Source organism: Neolamprologus multifasciatus, chromosome 17 (assembly GCF_963576455.1).
Source record: "Neolamprologus multifasciatus chromosome 17, fNeoMul1.2, whole genome shotgun sequence".
Classification (NCBI taxonomy): Eukaryota; Metazoa; Chordata; class Actinopteri; order Cichliformes; family Cichlidae; genus Neolamprologus; species Neolamprologus multifasciatus.
In genome coordinates, this window is record NC_140455.1 from 15,786,092 (window position 1) to 15,809,767 (window position 23,676).

Below are 23,676 nucleotides of genomic sequence, written 5' to 3' on the forward strand. Positions count from 1 at the left end.
GAAGCAGATCATTGATCCTTTCTATAAAAAAGGATCAGAAACGTTTTCTTTGACACGCCTTTGTTTTTCTTAAAAACAGTCGCGTCTTTGAGTCTGAATCTGGATTTGATTTTTTGAATGCTGATGCATTGGACTCTGGAGCAGCTTCATAAACCGGGTTACAGATGCTGCATCTGCATCATCCTCTTTTCATGCCAACCACAGGCACAGCAGGAAATGCCTTAAATAACACCCAAAGCAAAAGCTGCAACTTTGTAGAAAAGACTTGGCTCAAACTCACCAATAAGTCCTTATTAAGTGTTTTAGGGTAATTATAGTAAATGCATGTCTATAAATCCATTATTTCCTGCTGCTTCTTCGGGTCCTTCCGTAGTCCAAGCAGACTCCCAGTGCCAGCCGCCTCCTTCAGCTCTTCTGATGCGAGACTTATTGTAAAATCACCTCATTGACAGGCAAGATAACTACTGAGGTAAAGTGGAGATGAAAAGGGGAAGAAACTGAGGTAGAACAAACTCTGACTTTGAGACGGGCAACTTTGAGTCTTCACTTCATCTGAAGCTATAACTTTATATCATATTTGCTTGTTTATTTATTTTTTTAACTGTGTAATTCAAGCTTTTTACAGAGCTTCTTTTATATGTGTGTAACCAACAACATGAATCAACAGACCAACTCCTGACAGGTTATAATGGTCAAATTAATCAGTTACATCTAAACGTAAAAATAACACATCCACCTCTGAGGTTTTAAAGTGAAGATTACCTGCAGTTCTCCATCACTCCACAGGGTGAAGCTGCAACACACTGATAATCACTTGATCGTAGAAGCAGTGTGCTGTTTATGTGACTGTAAAGCCAACTTAGCTTTATTTACAGAGCAACAAATCACAACAAGGGGCTTTATAATGTAAAGACAACAGCTATTCCAGTCCAGAGGGAGTCTGAAAAAGTTAGTTTTTGAATTCAAAATGCAAATTTCTCTCCATATTTAAGAGGCTGGCTGGGGTGAAGGAAGGAAGAAAAGTGCTTTCTAGTTGAGACAGTAAGTATACTGTGGTTATCTACTTGCAAACAACAACGAGAGGTGGAGGAATTTATTCTAGAACCATTCCTTTAGCTAAAGTAGCAATAAAATAGTATGAAAACCCCTCACTATACATAATAAAACTTTGTTTATCACTTTGTTTTAACTCTGTTAACCAAAATACCAGGACAGAAAACCCTCTTTCAACGTTGTTGATGAAAAAACCTGATATTGTTTGCAGTTTCTAACAATTTGTTCTATAAAAGAAGGAACTCTGGACCAAATGACTTTTAAATAAGATTGATCAAACATCTGTTGCCTTAAGGCAACTGTTCTTGTGATATGGCACAATATAAATAAAACTGAATAGGGCTGAACATTAAAACACTTAAACCAAGGGTACCCTCAACTTAGAATCAGTCTTAACGTGGCAAATTCACCTGGTGCTGTAGATATGGAGGACCAGAAGAGTCAGGCACATTGAAATAAAGAATTCTGTGCTTCAATAATGAATTGTGCAATAAAATATGCATTTATAAATTCATTTATAAATTCATTTTTAATTATTGTATTTATTTAATACAGTAATTTATTATTTAACAATTTAGTTTAAAATTAAAACACTACTTATGAATCAAAAAATTTAAAATGAATGATTAATCCATTAATAAATACTTCAAATCCATGTTGGATTTCACAAAATATTATTAAACTCTCAAAATCAAATTTCAAAAAACAATTCTTAAATCCCAAATTAGCAAACAGATTTTTTTTTTAAAATTCAATTTAAAAAGAGAAATAAAGATTTATTTAACATGGCAGTTCCACTCATTTTCAAATCCATTTCCCTTTCCTGTTAGCTCACAGACTAGCTATTATATTAAATGGATGGAAATGAAGTTTAGTTATTAATAAAATATATGTAATGAAAATCAAAGCTGAAGTTGATTCAGTTGAGTCTGAAACATGTGACGCTAGAGACACCAGCAACCATAGTCAATCCAGGGGCCCCAGCAGGGAGCTGTGAGAAATTTCAAACTGCTGACTAAGGGTAAACGTGAATTCAGTAAAAAATATAGTTCACGTCACCAGTAATGATTATGTTGTGTCACTGAAATCAATATTTCTAGAAATCTGGCCAAATTTATTAAAACCTCCCAAACGTGACTATCTAGAGTTGCCCCTTAGAGCCTGCGTCTGCTCCCAGACCAACTAAAAGCAAACTAGAAACCAGCAAAAATATCATAACTGTATTTCCTTTTTTTATGTTTATATTCTCATGTTTTTATTGCACATCTAGTTCTTTTTGTGGTTATAGTTTTGTTCATATTCAATTCCTTTAGTTTCTGTTTATTGTGCCTCCCTTGTGTTTCTGTGTCTTCATCTTCAGTCTCCATTATATTACTTACTGTTTTATTTTGGTAGGCTCCTTGTGTCTTGCATTTAGTTTTATTTCCTTTGTCTCTCTAATGATCCTCAATGATTTATAGCCTCAGACTTCATTACATCGTCCTCTTGTTTTTTTACCTGTGTTTGATGTCATGTACAGAATTATGTTGTCATGGACTTATTGGACTTCACCCTGAACCAGTTACTGTGACAGTTTCTCAGACTTTATCTGATTTAGTGCTCAGCTCAGATAAAATAATTATTGTGGGTGATTTTAACATCCATGTAGATTCTAAAAATGACAGCCTCAGCATTACGCCTAATATAATATTAAACTAAAACTAGGCAAAATGTGAAAGAGCCCACCCACAACTTTAATCACACTCCAGTTCTGACATGTGGCATAAAAACTGAACATTTAAGTGTTTCCTGAAAAACTTCTATAATATTTAAATTTACAGTTATGGATTACACAGGAGTAGAGATAGATTCTCCTATACTGGCTTCTCTTCATTGGCTCCCTGTTAAATCCACAATTTGAAATCCTTCTCCTCACAAGGTCTTGAATAATCAGGCCCCATCTTATCTTAATGACCTGATAGTACCATAGCGCCAAATTAGAGCACTTTGCTCTCAGTCTGCAGACTTAATTGTAGTTCTTAGAGTATTTAAAAGTAGTAGAGGCAGAGCCTTCAACTTTCAGGCCCCTCTTCTGTGGAAATAGCTTCCAGTTTGGATTTGGGAGACAGACACTATCTATACTTTTAAGATTAGGCTTCAAACTTTCGTTTTTGCTAAAGCATATAGTTAGGGCTGGATCAGGTGACCCTCAATCCTCCCTTAGTTATGGTGCAATAGGTGTAGGCTGCTGGAGGATTCCCATGATGCAGTGTTTCTTCTTCACTCACTTCTCTGCATTTAATCATTAGTTATTGTTCATCTCTGGCTCTCTTCCACAGCATGTCTTTGTCCTGTCTTCTTTCTCTTACCGGTGTCTCAGATGGCCGCCCCTCACTGAGCCTGGATCTGCTGGACGTTTCTTCCTGTTAATTGGGAGTTGTCGCCAAAGTACTTGCTCATGGGGGTTATGTGATTGTTGGGGTTCCTCTGCATTATATCAGTAATAAATTCAACTGAAATGTTCCTGTATTTACTTTTCACGTAAATCTCACAGTATGTCGCATGAAACTGACCATAGATCACTTTTATATAAATGTAATTGTTTTTCACTACATAAGTACACTATGATCAGCTCTCTGTTTATTGAGGTCATTTTTTTATTCACACAGATTAGTTTTGTAGCACTCACGTTTGTATGTTTTGAAAGCACAGCCTTCTGAATGTGTTTAATATTTTATATATATATATATATATATATATATAGTGTCGTTCTCAGATTTGTGACTGAGAAGCAGACTGTGATGGGTACGTGTCGGTTATTATCTGACACGTACCCATCTGAGTGGGTGAGTGAAAATATCAGTTTGTGCTGAAGAGCAGGTGGCAGCAGATACACCTGTCAAGCAAATGTAGGAGTGAAGTAAAAAGTACATTTTTGTGGTAAAAGAAGTTTGGTGCAGAAAAATTAACAGAAACCACCAAGCAGACACTGTGGTCACACCCACATGGGCCCCACAGTGTCCAGCTCACTTAAACTGGTATGTTTCTGTTATTTGAAAACTCTTCTGATCTAGGTGCCATAGTCATGTGACTTATGAAATGCCCCTTGTAGATTAGTCAGATGGTGCCAACACCGCCCCTTTCATGTGCACATGCGGGGAAACTGGATTATAGCCAGCTGCTCCTAGTCTGCCCGCTGTGTGTACGACCGACCGGGTAAAACATTACATTTCACATTAATCGTGTAACGAGCTGTGGCCTGCAGGGGGCAACGGTCCGTCAGTGACCTCTGAATTCTGCAGTGTTCTGTTCAGTCCCACTATGAGTTCCTTCCTGGCTGTGTCAGTGAAGCCGGTTCACACCTGGTTGTTTTACCTGAACAACAAACCCAGCCTAGTGTTTCTGGGACAATCACAGAAAAACTCAAGGAAATTAATCCATTCATCACAGATTCTCATATTTTACATTTCTGCCTATTGCACTTGTGTGTTTGTGCGCGTAGTGACATCACTACATCAAAGTATCCACATTCAGTGTATTTAGTCATGAGGACGACTCTCTGACAGGCAGATGGAGGCCATGAAACGACAGCATTCCCATTCAGCTCGGCTTTATTTGCAGTTTTTCATTTATATCTGTTAATTTAAACATATCTGCAGTAAAATATTTTTTATACAGGAATCATTTCATAAATGAGAGACTGCAGAGAAAATGAAAAGCATTGTTGTGTTGTTTCCAACTCTGCTAGGCGAACTTTAAGTTTTGGGCGAAGCAGTCCTTCAGTTCACAGAGAGAAGCCTGAAACGGGACTTGTCTGCACCGGCAGTGTCGGCGACCCAGCTGGCCACAGACGTCCCAGTCCACCGAGGGGTAAAGACATCAGCCAAGGTTCCACTTTCCTCTCAGCTGATCTGCAGCAGGTCGTAACTTCCTGCGTTCTCCACCTCGTGTTTGTCGTCCACCTGCAAACACAGTGTAATCACCTGACTGCTCATTAAAGCGAATAAAATCCTCCTCTCAGTCGTCAGAGTGAGAGCCTGAAAGGTTTGAATGAAACAGAGCGTGCTGTAAACTAAGAGCAGACTGCAGTCTGGTCGTTGGTCACAGCTTTCATTCTGAGCTGCACAAACGTCCGCCGATGACTCACCGTGACCGCCGACGCACTGGACTCGCCAGCCGGTGGCGCCGCTTCATACACCGGGTTACAGATGTTGCGGCTGCTGTTTGTGGGCGGAGCTTCTTCCTCCCCATCATCCTCCTGTCAGAGCAACCACAGGAGTAACTCGAGTTACACGAGTGAAGATCGATAGTGAAGCTGCGTCACATAAAAATGTCATGATGAGGTGCGTCACACTGACAGCACTCCCCCTGGAACCTTAGCCTCAGTGCAAAGTTCCAGTCTGACCTTGAAGTAGTGGAACTGGAAGGGTTTGGTGTTGTTACGGTAGAAGCGGTATCCCACAAAGATGGCTCCGCCCACCAACGCGATCAGCAGCACCACGCCGATGCCCATCCCAGCTTTGTGCGCCACATGCATCTGCAGAGCCAATCAGAGAATTCAGGGGGTCAGATAAGGAGTGTGCATTCTGATTATGGAGGCAGGTCGGACTCACCTGTGGGTGAGGGACCGGGGCCTTTAGGGGTCCCTGAATGACGTGGATGATACCGTTGGCAGCCATAATGTCAGAGTCGCTGACGAAGCGGTCGTTGATGTAACGAAACGACTGAGAGAACGAAACCAGATTAGAACTTCATACAAACAACAGAAACAACACACAAACACACACTCAGAGACACACAAAGACACACACACACTCAGACACATACGCACAGAGACAGGACAGTTCTGTTTGCTCTCTCAGACACATAAATGAGGTGGAAAGGCAGCACTTTAGCAAAGGTAGCCCATAAACATGAGGGGGGCACTCTGAGCACGTTTAGGTCAGATCACTGTGCTGCAGAAGGCTTTTGGTCTTCTCTGATTCAGATTGACGCAGTGAGCAGGAGGAGCGAGGCGCGTTAGTGTAGCGGTGCATGACGGTTGCATGAGCATGGTTCTGACCAGAGCCGACGGGTCAAGCTGGTCGGCGACTCCGAGGACGGTCAGTCTGCCGACTCGAGTTCTGATCCGGCTGCCGTTCTTCAGCTGGCTCAGAGGGAAAGCCTGACCCTCCGACAGGTGGAACTCAATGTCACGCAGAGACAGAGTCTGGAGGAACGCACAGGTGAGCACACCGATGTAACTGTATGTGTGACAAAATTAAAGGGCCCTGGTGAATGGCTCACCTGGTTGCCGGGCAGGCCGCTGTTGTCAGGTACGAACAGAGTGGACTGGACAGTCAGGTTACTGAGACGCTGCACGAGCTGCTTCCCCGACTCGGAAGCCTGGGAGCAGTTCAGGATTTGCTGCAGAAGGAGGGATAGGATTTTACATGTGCAGGCAATGATCAGTGGCATCTGAGCGATCTGACGTCACTCACGGTGAGGAAGTTTGAGAAGCTCGGTGTGGATCTCAGGACCTGCAGCAGATTTCCAGTACAGCTGAAACCGTCCCCAGTGTAACCTCGTTTGCACTCGCACTTCACCTCTGAGACAAAGACACACGGGCCGATCATCTGCATGTAACCATGGCACTGAGCACGCTTCAACTAACAAACCTAGTCTGTGCAGACTTCCAGCTACTGTGAAGGAACAAATGTGCCTTTTCCCTCACAGCCAAATTTTACTAAGTATTTACAAACTTTAAATAAAGTGCACCTCACCTGCTCATATCTTAATAAACACACTGTCTGCATTATAGAGATCTGACAAACAGATTTACTTTCACTTGTGTTCACATGAAGCCAGACGTGTCATCATCTTCCTCCCTCACCTTGCATCCTGTAACAGAAGGTGTCCCAGGTCTCGCTCAGGTTTTTGCGGGTGCCGTAGTCCACGATGCCCACGTGTCCGAAGCCACACTTTGGGTTGGAGTAGGTGGTGGGGTACGCCACCCGGGCCTGGTCCAACCAGCCAGCAGCACACATGTTCAGCCCGCCCTGCAGAGCCACACACAGCCGACATGTTTCAGCAGGAGTGCCAGGGGCTGACGTCAATTGTCCGGGAGCTACTGTGATGTGTTCACTGACCTGCTGAGCGTAGGCCAGTTGAGTGTACGTGGCCAGGCGGCCTCCCTCTGCAGCGCAGGCCTGCTCAGCCGCCGTGTAGTTCAGTTTGTACTGACCTTTCTTGGAACGATAGTGGAACACACCGAGCATCGAATCTGCACAACACATAAATATCAGAATGTACGAAAAATAGTGAGGGAGAAGTTCAGCATGTCAAGGTTATCAGTGAAGGGAACACTCAGCTCCACCTACAGGTAAGAAAAAGGAACACAGATTAATGAATTCATACATGTCTTCTTTTTCCATGAAGGTACAAAAAGTTATGATTCAAGTATAATTAGAGATATTCTGAGAGTTATTCATTCATTGATGATTCATTTGAAACAACAGTAAATTTCTTAAACACTCCATGTATGTTTTAGTAAATACCCGCTACTCTGTGCAGCAACACCCCCTGGTGTGTAGCTGCTGCTGACACAAATGAGGCTCAGAGAAATTTGAATTGAAAGATTTGACAATCAGCAGGAAAATATTAATCTTTGTAAACACATCACAACAGACACAAACTTTCTGCTCCACTTCAAAAAAAGTCAGGGTTCGAGCTCCGAGGGTTAAATCGGCTGCTGTAAGCAAACGTCACGACCTCGTTCACAATAACAATATGGATTCATCCTGCATGAAACACTCCTGCTCAATACTTCATCGTCCAATGAGCTTCCACTTGAATGACGTTCACGTGTACCTTCAAAGTGGAGGTCGGTGCATTTGGCGTCGCGATGACACTGGCCGTTGTTTTGCAGACAGCGGCTGATAGGCAGCTGTTTGACCTCACAGGTCACTCCGTCTCCGATGTAGTTGTTCTTACACATGCACTTCCTCCTCCCCTGTGCGCGCGCACACACACACACACACACACACACACACACACACTTTTACAGGTAAGGAGGACCTGATGGTGTAACCTTAGAAAACAAGTCCCATGTCGTCCTTACCGGAGCCGTCATGGTGCATACAGCGTGTTCATGGCAGCCACCATTGTCTCCTAATGCACAGGGGTCGATGGGCTGACAGGTGAACCCGTCTCCAGTGTGACCTTTGGGACAGGTGCAGCTCACCTTACCTCCATTCTGTGAGCACTTGGCCCCCTTAGCACAGCCCCCATTCCAGATCTGACAGATGTCCACCACTGCAGGGAAAGATGTACACACTCAGCTACCATCATTTAACCCCCAAGGACCTGGCATCCACATATGGGGATATCACATTTTGGGTTGTCTAGATCACAATACTAAATTTTGCTCTTTCAAATGGCTTTTAAATGAGCCATATTGCTCAAAGGAGCACAATTGTTGTTTCTCATTTTCTTTTTGTACTCGGGAAAAATTTTGCTATGTTCAGACATCAAATAAAGAGTTTTGCACATCATTACTCAACTGTGACTTCATAGTGTTCTATTGAACACTATGAAGCCAAATAGCACAGAGAAATTAAAAATGCATGCCATGAAAGAGTTCGGGTTAAATGAGATTGAAAGAGGTTAAAAGTGAGATGGCACCTCATGCTGGTCCACCGTTACCTGTGCAAGTGAATCCGTCACCATCATGAAAAGGCCGGCACTCACAGGTGTTGTTTGCCTTACAGACGGCTTTTGGAGAGCAGGCTGGAGAACACTGAAAGATCTCAGCTGGAGGAGACACAGAAACATGAGTGTGATTAAAGTGCACAAACATCTACTTTTCATACCTGAGTATTTTCATTCTCAGGTTTGGTCTGAACTGCGCTGAGAGCTGGTGAGTGTCTTTAGGACTGATCGGTTTTATCTAATTCAGTCTAAGCCAACGAAGGAAATGAACTCACTCTGCTGAACGTCACAGCGGTCTCCGGTCCATCTGGCCTCACAGAAACACAAACCCGTACCTTTCCACCCGTCGTCACATGACCCATGCTCTGAGCAGTTACAGGCTGAAAAACAAGCAAGTCAGGATAGTAAGAGTGTTACAATCTGACGCTGCAGAGAAAACCCCGTCTATTACTCACCTTTACAGGTGGGTCCATAGAATCCATCACTGCAAAGCTCACAGGACGTGCCTCTGAAACCCGTGTCGCAGGTACAGGTACCGTTACCAAGGTGACCGTCATCACATTTCCCACGGTTATTGCAGGGAGATCTGACCCCCCCAGGACACCCTGCACAGAGAGCAGAGAAGGCAGTCCATCAGTAGCTGAATCAATCAAATCAATCAGTGACGTAACCTGCTCATTTATATGATGTCACTGAGATCATTTGCATTTTGAAATGCTCACTGAAGCACTGGTGACTTATCCAGGTGTACCCTACCTCTCACTGGGACAGACCCTCAAATCATTATCAGTGATAACCTCAGCACCAACCCTAACTCTAACCGCAGCCAATCAGAATATTTATTCTTTGCTTTTAATTAACGATATAAAAAGCTGAATATTCTGTCACACAACAAAAACTGTTCAATTCCCCCTAAAAAAGTTTCACAAATTTAAGAAAGACTGAAGAAATGGTTTTAATATGAGGATGACGTTGTTATCTCACCCAGACAGTCTCGTCCATAGTAACCACGACAACACTTTGGCTCCCACATGTTAAAGGTGCAGATGGGGCGACAGCCGGTGTTCTTAGCAAAGGAAAAGGTGGGCAGATCACACTTCTGAACCTCCTGAACACAAAAAACAGAGACGTTTCCTTCGAGGCTCAGCCTGACAGAGGCAGTGAGTTTGTTAAAGATGGGACTCAGACCTTACGAATGCCTCCCGCAGGACAGCGAGTGGCAGAAAAGCTGCATCCTCCACAGCTTGTCTACCACAGAAGAAGAAAAGAAAAGATCAAATGAACCATCAGCTCACCTGCAAAAATCTTTTTATTTGTGCTGCTGTGTGAAATGTTTGACTGATTTTAGGACCATCTAACTTTTTTAAACCCACACTAGTGTGGAGTTGTGTCACACTCCACTGCCAGGCTCTCGGTGCTCTAAATCATTTTTCAGACTGTTTCACCTCTACAGGAAAAATAACCAGAAACTAAAACATGAACACAGCAGGCCTCTAAGACTGTAGGTAAGGCCAGGCTCTCACCGTTACTTTCACTGTGTGAGTACACTCAAGCCTACGAGTTACAAACAACCCGTGCTCCAACACGATCAGCATTAACAGTTTACACAGTCAGAATCAGTATGTCTGGTTGTTCCAGGTAGCATTCAGATGCATCTCAGACAGTAAAGTGAGGATTCACCGGAAGGTCAAAGGTTTTTTGTTCATCACAGCGTCCTCCGAGGCTGGGAGGAGTTAGCAAGCAGTCGATCCCGTAGGCAATGCCCGCTTTAAAGATGAGGTGTCTCTGAACAATCCGACACTTCCTGTTGTTGATGAAGATTTCTCCCTGTTCAAAGGACAGTTGGTTATTTGGAGTCCATGTTTGTCTTGTTTGTCTTTGCTGTAGATTTCTCTTACTGTAGTACTCACAATGTTGTCTGTCCCACCACAGGAGAAGGAGAGCGGCGAACCCTGCAAACTCCGAGCCGAGTCCAGGAAGATCAGTCCTTCAGCGTAAACCTGAGATTAAAGGCATTTTAAACTAAACCTGAGAAACCACCTGACCTGCTTCAGCGTTTTTACCTCCACAGCACCATGTTTGTTCTGCGATAACCTGCCTGAGGCACCCTCACATTTTATCCCAGTTATCAAATCTTTCAGAGCTGTTCTTCCAGCTGCCATGCTGTAAAGTGTCTAACGCTTCTCTAAAAGTACCCTTTAAAGAACTTTTACCTTCTGGCTGTGCAGGATGTGGTATTTCAGGTACTCCATCAGCTGGGGTCGATTGTGTTGGTGGAACAGGAAGTCCTTCTGTTCCTGCGGCAGAGATGCCATGACACCGTCTGACGGCAGGAAGATTGTCACCGGCTGGTACATGATATCATTCACCAGGTCCATTACACCTGTGTCCTGAAAAACATGAGATTTCATGCGAATAAAACTGGCTAACAGGACACCAGCCCTTCTGCTAGTTCACTCCACAGTCCACTCCATCCATCTATGTGTGAGTATACTGGTGGCTTCCGGTCGAGTGAACGCTGGCGCGCTTGGCTGCCGCTGCTCACCGGTTATTATTATTACTATTACTATTATAATTTTTTTTCAGTTGCTGATGACAATTTGAATCAAGTATCTAAGGCGCAACCCTGTTTTGACTTGTTTTCGCAATATTTGCGGGCTTGCGCTGCAGCTGTCAGCTGGTTGTTCGGTCCCTCCGTTTGTGTTCAGTGCTCGGCCCTGATTAAGATGCGGATCCACAGGGTGTTGGTGTGGCTTGTGCTCACCTGGGATTTTTTTATCCATCATTCATCACCCGCCGACAGCTCTTCTCCAGTACTCTGCTACGGATCTTTTGCGGCTCCGTTTTTGCCTGGCTGTCTCTTCACCTGTGGCTCTATACTTCTACCCGGACATCGCCTTCCAGCCCCGCCGCGGGTATATCCACTGAGGGCTTCAGCGGAAGTTCAACATCAGTGACACCAACTCAATATTTTCCATCTGGTCAAAAACTCGTCGTCTTCCCTGCAAGGCTGACCGGGCTGTTGACCACAGTGTGCTGGCCCACCTGGCTAAATCAACTAAGCCTACTGTCAGGAATGGTAACGCCAGCATCAAGTTTGGTCTATTAAACATCTGCTCTCTCACTGGTAAGGGACATCTCGTACATGATCTCCTCTGTGATCGTAGGTTGGACTTTCTTTGTTTGACTGAAACGTGGCAACAGCCCAATGACTTTGTTTCTGTCAATGACTCCACTCCATCTGAGTTTGTTTACACCTGTCAACCGCGCATCTCGGGGAGGGGCGGAGGTCTCGCGATAATTCACCGGAAGCACTGGAAAGTACTCCCTGTCTCTGCCCCTCCCTCCCATTCATTTGAATACATTGCACTACAGCTCCCTGGATCTACCCCCACCATCATATGTACTGTTTATCGGCCACCTAAGCCAAACAAGGAGTTTTTAAATGAATTTTTTGCTCTTCTCACTTATTTCTCTGTACTGTACTCTCCAAATCTGATCATTGCTGGTGACTTCAATATTCATATGGACAATGATAAAATCCCTCTTTCCAGAGATTTTACCTCCTGCCTGGAAAGTTTTGGGCTTCTACAGTACATAAAATTTCCTACCCGCTCTAAAGGTCATATCCTGGATTTGGTCTGTTGTTCTGGCATTACCCCCACCCATTGTAAAGCCACATGTTTCCCCAGTCTGATTATATGTTTATTTCTTTTGATGCAAACATAACCGCTTACAAAACCTGTATCTCTCGTAATATCACTTTTAGGAAAATTAGTAATATTAACCCAGCTGTTTTTTCATCTGCCGTCCATGACCTTCCATCTATCCACAGCTCCTCAACCCCTCATGAACTCGTCTGTCATTACAATATCAACCTTCATAACCTTCTTAACATATTTGCTCCCCTTAAACATCGAACTGTCTCATTTTCCCGTTCAGCTCCATGGTTTACCTCTGACCTGCGTCACCTTAAAGCTAAAGGATGCCAACTCGAACGTCTATTCAAGAAAACCGGACTTACTGTACATAAAGAAATGCACAATGATCATGTTTTGTTCTATAAGGACTGCATTGCCTCAGCCAAATCTGCTTACTACTCTGGTTTAATTAGTTCTAATGAAGGTAACTCCAGGTCCCTCTATTCATTGTTCAGTAAAATTACAAAACCTCCAGACACATTCCCCTCCCACATGTATTCTGTTGATTTTTGCAACTCTCTTATCTCTTTTTTCACTTGTAAAATCTCAGACATTCACCGTCAACTTAACTCTTTAGGAGCTCCTGACTCTGAAGTAGACTTCCTGGTTCCCCAACTGTCTTCCTGTCAGTTGTTTTCAAGCTTTACTCTTCCCCCCATAACTGATGTATCTAATCTCATTAAAGAATCTAAGTCATCCACCTGTCAACTTGACCCTCTCCCTACTGTGTTAATTAAAGCCTGTCTTCCCTCATTAGCACCTCTCATAACCAATATTATTCATTCCTCCCTGAACACTGGGATTGTTCCTGAAGCACTGAAAAAGGCTTCTGTTATCCCAATTCTCAAAAGGCCTGGTGCAGACCCCAATAACTTTGATAATCTTCGCCCTATATCAAATCTCCCCTTTATTTCAAAAATTCTTGAAAAAGTTGTCGCCGCCCAGCTTCATTTACATCTCAATGACCATAATCTCTATGAACAATTTCAATCTGGTTTCCGCCCCAATCATAGCACAGAAACTGCTCTGTTAAGAATTACCAATGACCTTCTGATGGCAGCTGATTCTGGTCTCCTATCCATCCTCATCCTTCTTGATCTTAGTGTGGCGTTTGATACCATTTCTCACAATATTCTCCTCAACCGGTTAGCTTCCATTGGCATTAGTCACACCCCCCTTGCCTGGTTTACCTCCTATCTCTCAGACCGCACTCAGTTTATCCAACTTAAATCCCATTCTTCAACTCTCTATCCTGTTTCTGCTGGTGTGTCCCAGGGTTCAGTATCAGGGCCTCTTTTATTCATTATTTACATGCTCCCTCTTGGTTATATATTCCGAAAATATAATATAAATTTTCACTGTTATGCCGATGACACCCAGCTCTACCTTTCTTCTAAACCCAATTCATCCCTCCCACCTACCTCCCTCTCAAACTGTCTTATTGAGATTAGATCCTGGTTCTCCTCCAATTTTCTCAAACTTAACAGTAATAAAACTGAAGTTTTACTTGTTGGTACACCATCTATCTTAACTAAAGCCCACAGTTTTTCCATTAACATTGAAAATTCTCCTACCCTTTCCTCCCCTCAGGTTAAGAGTTTGGGTGTCATACTTGATAATACTCTTTCATTCCAGTCTCACATTAATTACATAACCGGGTCTGCTTACTTCCATTTCCGTAATATTAACCGACTCCGTCCCTTCCTTACTCCCCATGCTGCTGCCATCCTTGTCCATAGTCTTATTACGTCCCGTATTGATTACTGCAATTCCCTCCTATTTGGTCTCCCTAAAAGGTCCCTTCATAAACTCCAACTTCAAACTTCAAAATTCTGCAGCTCGGGTCATAACTTGCACTCCGTTAAGAGCTCATATTACCCCAGTTCTTCAGCAGCTTCACTGGCTGCCCGTAGAAGCCAGGATAAATTTTAAAATCTTACTTCTTATATACAAGTGTATCCATAAATCTGCTCCTTCATATTTGTGTGACCTGCTCCATATCACCACTGTTTCCCGCCTTCTCAGATCATCATCTGCTATTCATCTTACTGTTCCGTCCTCACACCTTATCACTATGGGGAACAGAGCTTTCAGTCGCTCTGCTCCTCGGCTCTGGAACTCTCTTCCTCCTGCACTAAGAAATATTGACTCCCTTTCCGTATTTAAGACACAGCTCAAAACACATCTGTTTAAACTGGCTTATTCGCTTTAATGCTGATTTTATCCATTGTCACGCTCTGTTTTTAATTTTAACTTATTTTATGTATTTTATGACTATTGTTCCTTTTATTAATTTTGTTCTTTGTAAGGTGACCTTGGGTTTCTGAAAGGCGCCCTCAAATAAAATGCATTATTATTATTATTATTATTATTATTATATGTGTGTGAGGGAGTTTGCATGTGTGTCCTGATGTTGTAGTCTAGGTGTTCGTTTGTTATAAAACCCAGAGGAAGTGATGCCATTGTGCAGCTTGTCTAAATGTTGTGTTAATGCTGCTTGTTGTTGTGTAGTATCTCATTTTAACATCAGCTTTGCTGGTAGAAGTTATAGTATTGTTGTGCTCCACATGTTTGAGCAATGATCGGACAAAGTGAACAACAGTGACACACTTCTTTTGCTCTGTTAACATTGATATATTGGTTTAAGCACTTTGGCTGTAATATATGTTATTGGTGCACCACTTCAGAACAACAGTCACCTTAAAGTGCAATATTACAATACAATATTAGAGTAAAAACACACACAACCAGCTAATTCTCTATAAGCAGCTCTTGTTGTCAGTGAGAAGGAAGAAGGGGAAGTTGTAGTGTGTTACCTGTAGCAGTTTGTAGAAGGTTCGATAACCGTGACGTGCAGCCACATCGGTCAGGTTCAGCTGAGAGTCATCCTGCAGGAAACCATCAGAATGAAGGTGTGCATGAAACATTACATCCAGAAAGTCTACAGTCAGACAGCTGCTCACAGTTTCAATGAGCTAGAAAAAATGATATTATACCAATAAATAGATTTTAGAATATATTTAGCATTTTACATGTTATTTAAACAGTAATTAAACAGGTCATGTTCATAAACATGAAATAATAGACAGCTGGTAAACATTATTAATTAACATGTCACTGTAACAGTAAAGCATTCAGTGATCATTTTATAATTCAGTAACAATGGTCATTGTTTTATATGATAATAAAGCTCTAACCAGTCCATCCATTCAGCATCAGCTTCCCTGATTCGTTATTCCAAAATGACCTGATGGATACTTACAGGGGCGAGCATAAAACTGTCTTTGTCCACATCTGGAGGATACAGAATCCTGTCGATTTCATGGATGATTCCATTCACACTGAGGTCATCGCTCTTTGTCACATTTGCCTGGTTGATGAAGACACTGCCCTGAAAAAAAAAGCCAAACAAAAAGTGTCCCAATGACAGAAATAAAACTGAAGAATGCTCGTTTATAATAAAGCATCGATTCGGCCTTTGTTTATTGGCAGGATTCATAAATATAGACATAAATCTATTAAACCAGCTGAGGGCTGACCTGGGTGATGCTGGTGGTCAGCACGAGTCCAGACAGCGATGTCAGGTTTCGTGGTTGGCTCAGGTCAGCAGCCAGGAGAGTGTGACACATGACGATGTGGCTGCGCAGGACATTAGCGTACCACTCTCTCTTCCGTCTCATCTAAAAGATAAAAATACAAACTTGTTAATTTCTGATTCATCCTGAGCTGACCAGACTCTGATGTAATTACAGTGTGTCTTCAAAGACACTCTGATGTTTGTCCAGCAGTAACCAAAGGTCTGACCTCGCGTGAACTGTTTGTCCTGAAGGCCTCGGGGTCTGGAATGAAGACAGTGAATGGCCCTCGCCCATGCAGGGAAATCTCCATTATCTGAAAACAGAGTTCTGTTAATGCAATTCCACCAGCAGGGGGCGACAGAGGGGAGCACTACTCACCATCAGACCAAAGTAAAAGTCCGTGTGTCGATGTCTCTCCATTTCCTGTAACGAGACAACAGTTAGTGCAAAGCCCTGTGGCGCCGCTTTCATTTTATTTCAGCTGCTCACCCCCGCCACAGTGCCTTTGCAGGTCACACCGTCGCCGATGAAATTTTGCCTGCAGGTGCAGCTTTGAGTGCCTGGACCTGTCATGTTGCACCGGGCATTCCGATGACAGCCGCCATTGTTCTGGAACATCAGCATCAACACATCAGAGGGTAACAGCTTGAATTTATGTGGTCTTTACAGCATAAAAGTAAGAAACCTTCGACAGAGACAGGAGCAGCATGAAAACCTAGAACTGTATGTGCAACGCTCAACCTCAGCTTCAGTGACCAGAAAAGGAAGCACATCAGCCTCAGACAGCTTTCAGGGTTGTTTTTGCTGTCTTGACAGGACAGCAGACAGGTGGCTGTATGCTGCTCTTCTGCAGCATACCTGGGTCACCAGCTCAGCCAGGTGAGCCTTACCAGAGCCAGAGCACTGACTGAAAACACGACTACCACAGTTCCTGTGCTAAAGGAGGCAAGGACATTATTATTGTCCTGGGAACACTGAATAGAGCAGCCTAACAAGCTTCCTCCTTCACAATAGGACTTATGGATGCAACTCTTGCCTCACAGTCTTGCACATATTGGTGTTTTCTTACAGGGAAAGTGCACCAAGATAAGTGCTGCTGTGATTTAGTGCTACTATGGGCTGTATGTGTGATTATTAGCTGAATGATGTAATCATCTGATTCTGAATCACTCAGCTTTCCCACAGCTTGAAACCAGCCAGAGTGAAGACAAACTCACCTTTCGGCACAAGTCGATGATGTTGCAGTTCTTCCCGTCACCGGTGTAAAATTCCCTGCAGACACAGGAAGTCTGCCGAGGAAAACAAAGTTACATTTAGCGCCACCGTCAGCAGAGAGCTGTGCTTAAAGTCAGACTGTAGAGGTTAGCTAGTTTTACTTTGTTCGGTCCAACGTGAATGCAGTCTGCATTGGCATGGCAACCCCCGTTTCCTTTCAGGCAGGGATTTATCTCTGTGGAGAAACACAAAACCCCACCTGGTTATCTCGGATTCACGATGAGTTCGAGCTTTTTATCGTGTGTCTGATAACTTAAGCTGCTGCCAAGGATCGATACTGAGCCAGAGCTTTTAAAGTCCTCACAGCACAACAATACCACAAACCACGCAAATCAATAGAGCTACTTAATTTCAGTCATTTTGCTGGCTCTGAAAGCTTTTCTGATTGTCTGGAATCCTTTTTTGCTGTGATGCTGGAAGAACTAACATCTGGAATATTTTGCATTGGTATTTTTGCTTTAATTTCGCTGAACTTTCACAAAATGCTTTTTATGTTTTGCATTACTGCAGACTTTGTCCACCATAGTCAGACCATTACACTACGAAGTATAGCACATCCTTCTAGTATTACTGGATTTATTGTCAATACTTTTGCTTTAACTTTCACGATTGTATTTTGCACTTTTTCATGTCCCCTGTAATCCTCATTGTGATTTCCTCTTAGCTAATTTTTGCTTTTTTTTAAAAATTTAATATAAAGTGATCTGAACAAGTTAATGTTGACTTGGAATAATTAAATTTTCCTTCTTTAAAAATCGTTTTGACTCCTTGTACCAACTATAACTAAGCCAGAGCAGCTGTGAGCAGGTGTGAGCAGTTGTGGCTTTGAGTTTACCGACACACACAAGTCCGTCGCCCGCGTAGCCGGCGTTACAGACACAGTCTCTTCGGCCGGGTCGAGTCCTCTTACAGAGAGCGTACAGACTGCAGCCACCGTTATCCACCACGCACGGATCTATGGCTGCATGAGTCACAAAGTGTTCAGCAAACTTTGCGGTTCACAGGAATCCTCTTTAACAAGCTCAGACCAAAGCCGCAGGTAAGTGACCTGCAGAGCTCATAACATGTGTTACCTTGACAGAAAGTCCCGTTTCCTTTGAAGCCGGCAGCACAGATACACTGAGGGCTGGACGAGCCGGTCACACAGCTATAAAACCAGATCAAAGTTTTAACAGGAAGCATAAATCCTCCAGCGTCCTGCACGCAGAGTAACGGTTAAACTTGTGCAGACTTACTTTGCACTGCCGTGGCATCTCACCGAGCCGCACTGCTCGTCAGCTTTGGCTTCGATCTCTGCAACAACACGGATGCAGCTCAGCACAAATGACAAAAACAGTATTTCTAAAAATTATCTCATAAATGAGATTTTGTTGTTCTAAATCACAGCGTTTACTTTTCTCTACATTCAGCCTTACTTTGGTCACAGTGGACTCCCCTCCAGTCCACGTCACATTCGCAGGACCCATCGCCCTTCAGTCCCTCGTTACACTGTCCGTTCTTGCATTCGCACTCTGAGCAGACAACACGTGATGATGAAGGTGAGGATGAAGATGACAGATGATGTGACTAATGAAACGTACTGAACCTTGGTCACAGTGGACTCCGTATTTGCCGCTCTGGCAGGTTTCACAGGCGGTCCCGTTGAAGCCTTCGTTACACCGACACACTCCGGTCCCGTTCGTCCCGTCCACACACACTCCATTACCGAAGCAGGGCCGACCCTTTGGACCGGGGCATGCCTCACAGTGCTCCCCGAAAAACCCTGCACAGCACCTCCGCTCCTGAAAGCACAGAAGAGTTCTAGTGTGCCACGCTGCCGAGGATGCTTACCCTGAAATGAGCAGGAGACATACGATCTTCTTCCGGAGGCAGGTGGCTCTGCAGCCAATTCTCGGCAGCCACTCGCCCTCAAACGTGCGGGTGAACATGCACTTTCTCGTCCTCCTCACCGATTTCTGCACAGAGCAAAACACCAACTTCTTACTTTGACTTTAGCTTCTCATGGACCAGGCTGTGCATCTGAGCTTAATTTCAGCATTTTCTACAACGCATGTTTCAAGAAAATATTTACACAGTATAACAAGTTATCCGCGTGAAGCGATAGAGCAGTGAAAATAAAACTCTTCATTTCAGTTCACCTAAATTACAAAAGAAAAACATTTTTACGCTCCATCGAATAAACGCTGGTTTATTTTTGAAGATGTCAAATTCGATATGAAATACAACTAAATGATACCAATCTGTAACTGGCACAAGAGCACATACAGTAAAGTGGTCAGTGATCACTGGGAGGTCATGAAATTACTTTAGTGGAATACCATAAAGTCCTCTCTATATCTTCTCCTACTTCTTGTTAGTCTTGTAAAGTCGGACAAACTGTACGTAATTCTTTTGAGTTTGGGGAGAATTTTCCATCTTTCATAACTTACTTAAGTATAAAATCTAATCATCTGCAAACAAACAGATTTTTTTTTTATTAGCTGCATTTATTCGATTCTAGTTTGGTATAAAAGTTTGTTTAGAGAGCCTGGTGGTTAAAAAGTGTTCACGTCTAAGCTTTGAAAGATTAACGATGATCAGAAAAAGTCAGAAAACTTACATCTGGGATGGTGTCATTGGGGCAAATCTTGTTTTGGTGGAATAAGCAGTCGACACAGTTCCCCTTTGGAGCAGAAAGAAAACGTTGATATTCATCATGTGATTGTTTCTCCATTCATTGAACTGAATTGGAGGCGCTGAAGTATCTGCAGGACATAACTGGTGGCTGAGGACCTTACCATGACTTTTGTGTACGTGAGATCATCACAGCGATTTCTGTTGATCTGAAGAACAGCTGACAGACCGTGGATCACTCCTTTACCGCACAGGATGTCAGAGGAGTTTATCTGAGCATCATTCACAAACAGCTGCATGAGGAAAACACAGGTCAGGTGGTTTGTATCATGTTGTTTAGACAGTCATGCGATCAGATGTGACAGAATCAATATTTCATGATGAGACCTTTCCGTCTCGTGGGAAAATGCCGAGCTGGAAGGAAAACCCAAGCATCGTCTCTTTGTAACCTCCGAGCTGAAGGTCTGTCTTTAACAGGCGCTGCGATGCCACCACGTGGTAACGAGTCGTCTTCACATCCTGTTCAGTGACAAAATAAAAGCACGACTAATTTGAAGGAAGCAAATAAATAAACCCAAGGACAGGGTCAAAGTCTTTAATTACAGAGTTTAGTTCTATATTTACCATCTGCTTTAAATGTTGAATGAAATAACAGAACTGAGTGTTTCCCACTTAATCCATTTTAAAATATGTAAAAATTTCAACAATGTCAGCAAACTTTTTGATTCAGCTTCAAATGAAAACGCAGCCTAAATTGTATACCAGGGCAGTGGCTGCCATTTTCTTCAGGTACTCAGTGACAGCGGCGTCTGTCGGAGCAAAGATGGTGAATTCGTCAGCCTGTTCGATATCATTGGTCAGATTATAATCCTAAACAAAAAGCCAGAGAAAGCACAACATGTAAGGAAACATTGAACATTTAAGCATGGTGTGAGCGTGTTTGAGAGGTCGTACGATGAGATACGATCTGAAGAGTGAGAACTCCGGCCTGAGAGCGAGCGTGGCCAGCAGACCTTCACTCAGTGTTCTGTCGGGAACCAAAACCTTAAAAAAAAAAAAAAGCTGAAATCGGTAACAGGTACAAAAAAAACTTGGGTGTTGTTTTTGTAGTATTTCTTTTTTCTTTTTACCTTATCGATGAAATGGATCAGTCCGTTTGTAGCAGCAACGTTTGAAGTGCCGATGAGAGCTCCACCAACAGAAGTGATCTGCACAAACACAACCACTTTATTTATTTTTTTTAAGTAAAAGTAGAGAAAAGCACCAAGTTTACAGCCATATACTGAAAGTGGACGAAAGTCCACATTTTTATTCTGGGACTCCACTCAAGTATGCTCACATGATTCAGTCCAAACATTCTTTTGTACTGGGCGTCTGCTCAGCTCCTCAGTTCATCCTTTGCTTGAAACAACAAGCTATAGCTTATGTTCCTTTAGGATAGCCTATTTCATTCTGATTGGCCAGCTTCTGGAGGCATACTGAAGGGCAGCAGTGCTTTTTTAGAGCAATATTTTGGCTCACAGAGATTATACATTTATGTGCCTGATACCAGATAATAAGGATATTTTAACAACCTGTAACTTTATAAGCATTTGACAGAACATCAGAAAGATGAGAGCCAGCCAAAAGGCAGTTAGATCAGCCCGAGGACGAGCAGCGATGGCCGTGTGGAGTTTATGTGAAACACCTGAGCTGCATGGGCTCAATGAAAGATCAAAATTATCTCTGATGTGTGCAGAAATCCTCACACAGAAAGCGTTACCTCGTCGTTTGTAGAAACACGAAGTGTTGTTCCCAGAAGGGACGTCACAGACGACATGTTCCAGAGGCTAGATAAGGGGTAGTCACCAGCGATCATGTGATTTCTGTCAGAAGGGGACAGATCACAGCACAGCTGTTACATATATTTATATAAAAGCCCCAAAATAAAATGATGTCACTTTAAATCCTGCGGAGCTGTAACCTGATGAGACTCGGCAGGTTTCCCCTCAACGTCCAGAAGTTTTTGTCTTCTGAGGACATTTTGCTGATGGCTGCTGAGGATGGAACCAGGAGGGTGAGGTTCTGATCCGACAGAGACGGAGACAGATCCGAATCCTAACAGACCGTATGAACACAAACACAAACTTGCTCAGGTTGGTATTAAAAAATAGCTGCTGATACATGAAAGACCACAGGGGAAGTCAGTCTTGTAAACCGCATGGTTAATCAAAAATGAAGCACGGTGGCACGAACCGATAACCCCCACAGTGTGAGCCGTTGCTAACAGTGAAGGAAGGAAACTGAAATGTTTCAGTGTTTGCAGGGAAAGCGAGGTGTTTGGTTTATGGAGGAGGAACCTAAAGTGTGTTTTGTGTTTTTCAGTGTTCGGAGGGGGTTTCAAGAAATGGAACGTGCAGCTGTGAACCGAACTTCAGCGGCTCACGCTGTCAGTACTGCTCCTCCTCCAACAAATATGGACCAAACTGTGACAGAAGTAAGTCTGACTCATTGCTAACAGTATTCATAAATGTATAATTTTTCTGTACCCATATTTATGTGCTCTAATTCGGTTTTGGGTTCTAATTGGGTGGCATAATTACCGTGCCTAGTCTGCATGTGAAGCATGTGCTAAACGTGTGAGTTAGTCTGTGATATACTGCACGTTTCATTTACTGTATAATAATCAAAGTGATGACAATCTGCACATAATGCATCTGTAAAACGTGACATACTCACAGTCATCCATGTGAAGAAGTCTGAGGCCTCAGGCAGGACGCTGAGCTCCTGAAATCACCAGGAAACAAAGTCAGCTGGAAGCAAAGACACGATCCTGCCGACTGAACCTGGCCACCACTCACCTGTTCAACTGTACCGTAACACACGTGTCCATTTCCAACATATCCTTCATCGCAGACACACGTCCACTGAGAGGACAGCAGGAGACAGCTGGCCTGCACACACAAACAGTTAAACAGGGACACGGTCACCGAGGGCCTAGCTTCGGTCATTTTTATCAGTACAAGACAGACATCATGCACAAGACGTCTTTTACTTTGAAAAAATTAAAGGAATTCAGTGAAGCTCTGCAGAGCCTCTGATTGGCTCTGAGGAACGATGATTGGTTGGTTTAGTTACTAGGAGTGAATCTACAGACCAGTTTGACCAGGTAGGGTCAAACTGAAGATATAGGTAAAGGAGTAAAATCTGGCTTTGACACCGTGATCACAGCGCTGCAGGCAAATGACATCAAAGCAAAAGACCTTTTGTTTTATGTTGCTGTTGGTGTGACCCATAATGATTTTAGCAGAAAAGATGCTTTCAGTGGATTTGCTTGGTTTTTGCTACTCACAAAGTAGTGACAGCCTCCATCTGCAGTCACACACTGGTTCACAGGTTCACAGTCCTGCCCGCTGCCCTGGTAACCGGCCTTACAGGTGCAGTCACTCTGAACAGGAGCAGATGACAACAGGACATTACTGCTGCGGAGACAGCTTCACTCTTTGGTGCTGGTCGACCAGATCACAAATCACTTCTGATGATACTGCCTAAAGGCGGCATGTATAATGTAAACAGAATTGATCTTAGCACAGAACCCTGTGGAACTTCATAATTAATTTTAGTGTGTGAAGAGGACTCTCCATTTACATGAACAAACTGGAGTCTATCAGAGAGATATGATACAAACCACTGCAGCACAGTACCTGTAACACCTACAGCATGCTCTAGTTGCTCTAATAGAATATTATGATCAACAGTATTGAACACTCCACTGAGGTCTAGCAGGACAAAATTACAGTCTGAAATGG

The 23,676-nt window shown here is 43.2% G+C and overlaps 1 protein-coding gene and 1 long non-coding RNA gene across 3 annotated transcripts in view; one reads left to right on the forward strand and one right to left on the reverse strand.

The window, feature by feature from the left end:
• Nucleotides 1–4,625: 4,625 nt before the first annotated feature.
• The window catches only part of stab2 (stabilin 2), a 34,885-nt gene continuing 15,834 nt past the window's right edge, over nucleotides 4,626–23,676 (reverse strand). For both annotated transcript variants that reach the window (XM_085139105.1, XM_085139106.1), the window contains 44 exons: nucleotides 23,220–23,315; nucleotides 22,729–22,821; nucleotides 22,607–22,654; nucleotides 21,852–21,985; nucleotides 21,651–21,753; nucleotides 21,019–21,096; nucleotides 20,843–20,932; nucleotides 20,651–20,758; nucleotides 20,276–20,407; nucleotides 20,053–20,181; nucleotides 19,875–19,937; nucleotides 19,129–19,230; nucleotides 18,861–19,056; nucleotides 18,691–18,786; nucleotides 18,511–18,568; nucleotides 18,349–18,422; nucleotides 18,111–18,236; nucleotides 17,377–17,450; nucleotides 17,218–17,289; nucleotides 16,490–16,609; nucleotides 16,379–16,423; nucleotides 16,227–16,313; nucleotides 15,962–16,102; nucleotides 15,685–15,813; nucleotides 15,239–15,310; nucleotides 10,935–11,111; nucleotides 10,632–10,721; nucleotides 10,402–10,548; nucleotides 9,910–9,969; nucleotides 9,706–9,829; nucleotides 9,177–9,326; nucleotides 8,997–9,101; nucleotides 8,716–8,823; nucleotides 8,132–8,325; nucleotides 7,882–8,023; nucleotides 7,161–7,294; nucleotides 6,905–7,070; nucleotides 6,513–6,619; nucleotides 6,319–6,438; nucleotides 6,095–6,241; nucleotides 5,646–5,756; nucleotides 5,438–5,569; nucleotides 5,180–5,290; nucleotides 4,626–4,994 (listed from right to left, as the gene is read on the reverse strand). In XM_085139105.1, the coding sequence (XP_084995231.1) occupies nucleotides 4,935–4,994; nucleotides 5,180–5,290; nucleotides 5,438–5,569; nucleotides 5,646–5,756; nucleotides 6,095–6,241; nucleotides 6,319–6,438; nucleotides 6,513–6,619; nucleotides 6,905–7,070; nucleotides 7,161–7,294; nucleotides 7,882–8,023; nucleotides 8,132–8,325; nucleotides 8,716–8,823; nucleotides 8,997–9,101; nucleotides 9,177–9,326; nucleotides 9,706–9,829; nucleotides 9,910–9,969; nucleotides 10,402–10,548; nucleotides 10,632–10,721; nucleotides 10,935–11,111; nucleotides 15,239–15,310; nucleotides 15,685–15,813; nucleotides 15,962–16,102; nucleotides 16,227–16,313; nucleotides 16,379–16,423; nucleotides 16,490–16,609; nucleotides 17,218–17,289; nucleotides 17,377–17,450; nucleotides 18,111–18,236; nucleotides 18,349–18,422; nucleotides 18,511–18,568; nucleotides 18,691–18,786; nucleotides 18,861–19,056; nucleotides 19,129–19,230; nucleotides 19,875–19,937; nucleotides 20,053–20,181; nucleotides 20,276–20,407; nucleotides 20,651–20,758; nucleotides 20,843–20,932; nucleotides 21,019–21,096; nucleotides 21,651–21,753; nucleotides 21,852–21,985; nucleotides 22,607–22,654; nucleotides 22,729–22,821; nucleotides 23,220–23,315 (4,851 nt within the window). In that variant the 3' untranslated portion in view covers nucleotides 4,626–4,934. The remainder of the gene's footprint in view (nucleotides 4,995–5,179; nucleotides 5,291–5,437; nucleotides 5,570–5,645; nucleotides 5,757–6,094; nucleotides 6,242–6,318; nucleotides 6,439–6,512; nucleotides 6,620–6,904; nucleotides 7,071–7,160; nucleotides 7,295–7,881; nucleotides 8,024–8,131; nucleotides 8,326–8,715; nucleotides 8,824–8,996; nucleotides 9,102–9,176; nucleotides 9,327–9,705; nucleotides 9,830–9,909; nucleotides 9,970–10,401; nucleotides 10,549–10,631; nucleotides 10,722–10,934; nucleotides 11,112–15,238; nucleotides 15,311–15,684; nucleotides 15,814–15,961; nucleotides 16,103–16,226; nucleotides 16,314–16,378; nucleotides 16,424–16,489; nucleotides 16,610–17,217; nucleotides 17,290–17,376; nucleotides 17,451–18,110; nucleotides 18,237–18,348; nucleotides 18,423–18,510; nucleotides 18,569–18,690; nucleotides 18,787–18,860; nucleotides 19,057–19,128; nucleotides 19,231–19,874; nucleotides 19,938–20,052; nucleotides 20,182–20,275; nucleotides 20,408–20,650; nucleotides 20,759–20,842; nucleotides 20,933–21,018; nucleotides 21,097–21,650; nucleotides 21,754–21,851; nucleotides 21,986–22,606; nucleotides 22,655–22,728; nucleotides 22,822–23,219; nucleotides 23,316–23,676) is intronic.
• On the forward strand, nucleotides 16,605–17,963 carry LOC146499164 (uncharacterized). The gene is made up of 2 exons (XR_014870454.1): nucleotides 16,605–16,879; nucleotides 17,186–17,963. It is a non-coding gene; the product is annotated as an uncharacterized LOC146499164 (long non-coding RNA).